Raw genomic sequence first — 7,216 nt, forward strand, 5'->3', positions numbered from 1 at the left:
TATATTGAGACTGTCCACTCCTCTCCAGTTGTTCCATATAGACTTTGGTCACTTTTTGGACCATAAGAAGAAGAAGTTTGGGTACAAGCGGGAGCGCGTTCCCTTTGTGCTGACTCAGGACTTCCTCATCGTCATCAGCAAAGGAGTCCAGGAATCCACCAAGACCAAGGAGTTCGAGAGGTGACACACACACACACACACACACACACACACACACACACACACACACACACACACACACACACACGCGCACACACACACACACACACACACAAACGGCATAGAAACAGATTTTCTTTTAAACAAAAATCACAAAAAAACGACAATAAGTGACATAACTGACCAAAAGAAAGAGAGAAAAGCTGACAAAAATGACAGAGAAACAAGTCTAACCCTGACCAAAAAGTGACATAACTGACAAGACATACAAACTATCAGAAAAACAAGACCATGGAGTTTGAGAGGTGACACACACGCATGCGCTGTACTGATGACTGCGCACAGCACATGCACCTCATGGCGAACGAGGAAGTAACTTTGGTTAATTTCTTTGTTCGTTCGATTACTCTTTGTTAGTTTTTGGTGTGTGGATTTACTTTGAAAATGACCATTTCATGTAACTCTGGATTATTATTTCATCGCGGGGTGAGTACAGGAGTCACAACAGTCACAATGGGAGTAGGAAAAGTACCATAGAATGCCATTGTGGTGCTAAGCTAAGTAGCAGTGAGGGCTCTACCGCTGTTTGTATATGATATACTAAAATAAGGTAAAATTACATTTTAAAATGACTTCTCTCTGCCTGTCTGTCTCCCTCTCTACCTGTCTGTCTCTCAGGTTCCAGGAGATGTGTTATAAAGCCTACCTGGCCATCCGTCAACATGCCAGCCTGTTTATCAACCTGTTCTCCCTCCTGCTGGGCTGTGGGATGCCCGAACTGCAGAGTTTTGACGACATCGCCTACCTCAGGAAAACCCTGGCACTGGGTAAGAGAGGCAGGCAGGCAGACAGGCACCATTGGCCAAATCCGGGCACCGTCTGCTAAATCCAGACACCCGTGGCCAAACTAGTCAACTCTTAGTCTTTGATTAGCTGTCAATCATCACCCTCCCAGTAAACAACCCAAGTCCAGTACAATAATAGGGATTTGATGCCTGAGATTGGAAAATGTGTTTTTCTGGAAGTTAAATATGTCCTTAATGCTGTGTGTGGGGTGTTCAGAAAAGTAATAAATTCTGGTAAAAAATCGAACATTGTTAAAGTCCCTGGAAACCAGAAATATTTCTTTATTATTTAGCATTTTGAGTTCATCACATCACAGGAGCCTATGTTAATAAGCCACCAGCCAAATTTGAACGATGATGAACGTCGCAAAGTATATAAATTTAGGTTTGACAGTCCTGGCAAAAGTCATGAGAATCAATTATTTTTTAGAGTGTATTTTCTCCCGCGGACTGTGTGGGCGTGTCCCGTCTACAGCAGGGAAATTTCCCTCTCTCAGTCAGACCTCTCTCCTCTCCTCGGAGAGGGAGAGAGAGAGAGAACGAACAAACGAACACAGCACACAGAGTGGGAGGGAGACAGACAGACAGCGCTGTGGGGGCAAAGAACGCGCGTGTACAAAGGTTATATAGAGCTTATGACGTCATAAGCTCCTGCGTTTTAGCACCTCGCGCACTGCTGTCTTCAATGAGGAAGTACTTTGTAGAATCTTGTAGAAAAGTGTCGATTTTAAGGCTTTGGGTTGAAAGTAATGTATAATAATTTCGGAGGCACACAATTACTAACATAAGACCCTAAATAACATAGTTAGAACGTTTTTGTGGATTTTGGTTTCCAGGGACTTTAAAGTCCAAATCTTAGTGTATGCTCAGACTAATTTAAATCATATAGACTACTTGGCCACGCCCCGTCCATTCACATTCCTGCCTATTCATTCAGCTATCCACGCCCCTTCCTATCCAATCACAGTTATCCACGCTCTCTTACGCTATCAATAGTTTGTTCTATCATTAAAGTTGATTGTGAACTTTCATTCTAGTCTCTCATGATTTAACAGGTTTCGTGGAATGACGTGGGATACAAAAGATAAGACTTAGTAAACTTGTGCAGTTCAAATCAAATGAAATAGATAAAGCTGTCATCTAGCTCTTTGAGTTCCTAGATAAAGCTCTGTCATCTAGCTCTTTGAGTTTCTAGATAAAGCTCTGTCATCTAGCTCTTTGAGTTCCTAGATAAAGCTCTGTCATCTAGCTCTTTGAGTTCGTAGATAAAGCTGTCATCTAGCTCTTTGAGTTCCTAGATAAAGCTCTGTCATCTAGCTCTTTGAGTTCCTAGATAAGGCTCTGTCATCTAGCTCTTTGAGTTCCTAGATAAAGCTCTGTCATCTAGCTCTTTGAGTTCCTAGATAAAGTTCTGTCATCTAGCTCTTTGAGTTCCTAGATAAAGCTCTGTCATCTAGCTCTTTGAGTTCCTAGATAAGGCTCTGTCATCTAGCTCTTTGAGTTCCTAGATAAAGCTCTGTCATCTAGCTCTTTGAGTTCCTAGATAAAGCTCTGTCATCTACCTCTTTGAGTTCCTAGATAAAGCTGTCATCTAGCTCTTTGAGTTCCTAGATAAAGCTGTCATCTAGCTCTTTGAGTTCCTAGATAAAGCTATGTCATCTAGCTCTTTGAGTTCCTAGATAAAGCTGTCATCTAGCTCTTTGAGTTCCTAGATAAAGCTATGTCATCTAGCTCTTTGAGTTCCTAGATAAAGCTATCATCTAGCTCTTTGAGTTCCTAGATAAAGCTCTGTCATCTAGCTCTTTGAGTTCCTAGATAAAGCTCTGTCATCTAGCTCTTTGAGTTCCTAGATAAAGCTCTGTCATCTAGCTCTTTGAGTTCCTAGATAAAGCTGTCATCTAGCTCTTTGAGTTCCTAGATAAAGCGCTGTCATCTAGCTATTTGAGTTCCTAGATAAGGCTCTGTCATCTAGCTCTTTGAGTTCCTAGATAAAGCTCTGTCATCTAGCTCTTTGAGTTCCTAGATAAAGCTCTGTCATCTACCTCTTTGAGTTCCTAGATAAAGCTGTCATCTAGCTCTTTGAGTTCCTAGATAAAGCTGTCATCTAGCTCTTTGAGTTCCTAGATAAAGCTGTCATCTAGCTCTTTGAGTTCCTAGATAAAGCTCTGTCATCTAGCTCTTTGAGTTCCTAGATAAAGCTCTGTCATCTAGCTCTTTGAGTTCCTAGATAAAGCTATGTCATCTAGCTCTTTGAGTTCCTAGATACAGCTCTGTCATCTAGCTCTTTGAGTTCCTAGATAAAGCTGTCATCTAGGTCTTTGAGTTCCTAGATAAAGCTGTCATCTAGCTCTTTGAGTTGCTAGATAAAGCTCTGTCATCTAGCTCTTTGAGTTCCTAGATAAAGCTCTGTCATCTAGCTCTTTGAGTTCCTAGATAAAGCAGTCATCTAGCTCTTTGAGTTCCTAGATAAAGCTGTCATCTAGCTCTTTGAGTTCCTAGATAAAGCTCTGTCATCTAGCTCTTTGAGTTCCTAGATAAAGCTCTGTCATCTAGCTCTTTGAGTTCCTAGATAAAGCTCTGTCATCTAGCTCTTTGAGTTCCTAGATAAAGCTATGTCATCTAGCTCTTTGAGTTCCTAGATACAGCTCTGTCATCTAGCTCTTTGAGTTCCTAGATAAAGCTCTGTCATCTAGCTCTTTGAGTTCCTAGATAAAGCTGTCATCTAGCGCTTTGGGTTCCTAGATAAAGCTGTCATCTAGCTCTTTGAGTTCCTAGATAAAGCTCTGTCATCTAGCTCTTTGAGTTCCTAGATAAGGCTCTGTCATCTAGCTCTTTGAGTTCCTAGATAAAGCGGTCATCTAGCTCTTTAAGTTCCTAGATAAAGCTCTGTCATCTAGCTCTTTGAGTTCCTAGATAAAGCTCTGTCATCTAGCTCTTTGAGTTCCTAGATAAAGCTCTGTCATCTAGCTCTTTGAGTTCCTAGATAAAGCTATGTCATCTAGCTCTTTGAGTTCCTAGATAAAGCTGTCATCTAGCTCTTTGAGTTCCTAGATAAAGTTCTGTCATCTAGCTCTTTGAGTTCCTAGATAAAGCTGTCATCTAGCTCTTTGAGTTCCTAGATAAAGCTCTGTCATCTAGCTCTTTGAGTTCCTAGATAAAGCTCTGTCATCTAGCTCTTTGAGTTCCTAGATAAAGCTGTAATCTAGCTCTTTGAGTTCCTAGATAAAGCTCTGTCATCTAGCTCTTTGAGTTCCTAGATAAAGCTGTCATCTAGCTCTTTGAGTTCCTAGATAAAGCTCTGTCATCTAGCTCTTTGAGTTCCTAGATAAAGCTCTGTCATAGCTCTTAAGTTCTGAGATAAAGCTCTGTCTGTCTGTATGTCTACCTGTCTGTCTCTCAGAGAAGACCCAGCAGGAGGCGTTGGAGTATTTCACCAAGCAGATGAACGACGCTCATCACGGAGGATGGAGCACCAAGATGGACTGGATCTTCCACACCATCCGACACATGCCCAACGAACACTGACAGGCACACGTGTGCACGCACGCACGCACGCACGCGCGCGCACGCACACGCACACACACACACACACACACACACACACACACACAACATTCTTAATGCACTACTGTGAGGATGAGGATGATGAAGGCAGGGTAATTAGGGTTATGTAGCGATTGTAGTCATAGCAACGTGATGTTGTGTTGGCGGGGTGGTAGTCCCTGGTAAACCATCCTGATCATGTGACCTCACATTGTGTTTGCTTCTATGTAGAGCCAAACATTATCAGGATGGTTTGAACCAGGCTACGGTATGTAGGTAGTTGTAGCAACATGAAGCTCAGGGTCAAAGATGAAGATGAAGATGTCCTAAATGTCTTCCAGTCGGTGCTACAGTCGGCCAGTTAGAAACAAACTGACCTTTTAAACTAAAGATTTTACAACTTTATTAATAACTCTTCTTCTGATTGACAATCTGAGTGACTGCGTTTACATAGACTGTAATACCGTATTTCCGCTAATATAGGACGGGGCCTTTATTTACTGAGCCGCAGAGAGCCCCCGTCCTATATTAGAGCAGAGGCCTGCATTAGAGCGAAGCCTTTATTTCTTAAAATTAAACTCTCATGGACAAACTCCTTTATTTTCATGACTTTAATTGCAAAATATTGCATAAAACCAAACGCAAATAAATATTGGTGGTCACTCACTCACTCAGTATCCTCCTCCTCCTCATCTAGTATGTCGGTATCCTCCGCGTCATCATCATCAACATCATCCAGAACAACAAGTTCATTGTTGACCAGTTCCTCTTCATCTTCCTCATCCTCGGCTGCCTGTCTGTTCTCCTGGTCCCGCTAACGCAGCTGGGCGAGAGCCTCCCGTCCAGCGGCGCAGGGCTGTGCCTGCTTAAAGCAGTGGATGAGGTTGTCTTGACTCCCGTCAGTTTTCACAGACTGTCCACAAACTTGGAAGGACTTTTTGATCAGATCCTTGTCCAGCTTGTCCCAGGCGGCGATCACCCAGTCCACAAGCAGGCGTCGAGCAGGCGCTTTTAGGTTTCCACCTCCAGCTGTGTACTGCTTACCGGTATCTGCGTCCCCAGCTATCCACTCGTCGTAGGCATCGTGCAGGCTCTGCTTGAAGGGCTGATTCCACATCACACTGTACCAAATGTTCCGCTGCATATTGCACAACGCTGTCTTTAAACTTAACGTCAAACTTTCGTCTGGTTCGTTTGGTCTCTGCGTTACGTCCGGTTACGTCACACGGTAGATGCGTTGCCCGTATTCACCGTAGTTTTTGCTCCTTCGGCCTGTATTGAGGGAGGGGCCTTTATTTGTCCGCGCAGGCCGTGCCCCCCGTCCTATATTAGAGCGAGGCCTGTAATTGAATAGGGGCCACTATTAGCAGAAATACGGTAATCCGACTATTGACCATTCTAAAAAAGACTCCTTCTAGAATATTGCATTCATATAGAGTACCGCAGGAATGAGTCAGGAAGACCTGGATGTTAGCACTTGCGGTTCCCTCGTCTCAAGTTAATGAGATTTTTGTTTGGGGATTTTGGTTAAAGTTAAATGTCTGAAATCAGGTCTGTGGTTAACTAAAGTTTATGAAACGGCGAACTTTGTCTTCAGAAAGGTTTTTCGAAGGGTAAATGTTTTTATCGCTATTTTCACTTCAAAAGTACAGTATTTTTACCGCTGGCAGCCATCTTTTCTTCTGTCATGTTTCTACTGTGTTGTGACTTCTTTTTTACCAGTGGCAGCCATCCTTTCTTCTGTCGTGTTTCTACCGTGTTAGGGACAACATGTCGGGACTTATTTTTACCTCTGGCAGCCATATTTTCTTCTGTCGTGTTTCTACCGTGTTAGGGATAACACGTTGGGACTTATTTTTACCTCTGGCAGCCATATTTTTTTCTGTCATGTTTCTACCGTGTTAGGGATAACACGTTGGGACTTATTTTTACCTCTGGCAGCCATATTTTCTTCTGTCGTGTTTCTACCGTGTTAGGGACAACAAGTTGGGACTTATTTTTACCTCTGGCAGCCATATTTTTTTCTGTCATGTTTCTACCATGTTAGGGACAACACGTTGGGACTTATTTTTACCTCTGGCAGCCATATTTTCTTCTGTCGTGTTTCTACCGTGTTAGGGACAACAAGTTGGGACTTATTTTTACCTCTGGCAGCCATATTTTTTTCTGTCATGTTTCTACCATGTTAGGGACAACACGTTGGGACTTATTTTTACCTCTGGCAGCCATATTTTCTTCTGTCATGTTTCTACCGTGTTAGGGACAACATGTTTGGACTTATTTTTACCGCTGGCAGCCATATTTTCTTCTGTCATGTTTCTACCGTGTTAGGGACAACACGTTGGGACTTCTTTTTACCGCTGGCAGCCATCTTTTCCTCTGTCATGTTTCTACCATGTTAGGGACAACATGTTGAGACACATTTTTACCACTGGCAGCCATCTTTTCTCCTGTAAACAAGTTGACAACACTCGCTGGAATCTACTGTAGAGCATGCGTCGTCAAGCAGTTGGACTGCCGTAAGTGTCGCAAAATGCTACGAAAACTCTGATAGGACGTCACAGTGTGATTAAGGTATTTACAGTATCTACAATGCACTTCAATAATGAGACTAAGATCAGAATACTCTGTCTTAATTCGACTATTGCTATGACCTTATTCAGGTTAAG

The 7,216-nt window shown here is 42.7% G+C and overlaps 1 protein-coding gene across 1 annotated transcript in view; it reads left to right on the plus strand.

Moving 5' to 3' along the window:
* Positions 1-4,529, plus strand: part of LOC310779097 (phosphatidylinositol 4,5-bisphosphate 3-kinase catalytic subunit alpha isoform) — a gene marked incomplete at both ends in the record, with an annotated part of 38,385 nt that extends 33,856 nt beyond the window's left edge. The window contains 3 exons of the mRNA XM_083639595.1: positions 29-180; positions 838-986; positions 4,405-4,529. Of these exons, the coding sequence (XP_083495721.1) occupies positions 29-180; positions 838-986; positions 4,405-4,529 (426 nt within the window). The remainder of the gene's footprint in view (positions 1-28; positions 181-837; positions 987-4,404) is intronic.
* Positions 4,530-7,216: the final 2,687 nt, after the last annotated feature.

Source organism: Poromitra crassiceps (assembly GCF_964638095.1).
Source record: "Poromitra crassiceps genome assembly, chromosome: 7".
Taxonomy (NCBI): Eukaryota; Metazoa; Chordata; class Actinopteri; order Beryciformes; family Melamphaidae; genus Poromitra; species Poromitra crassiceps.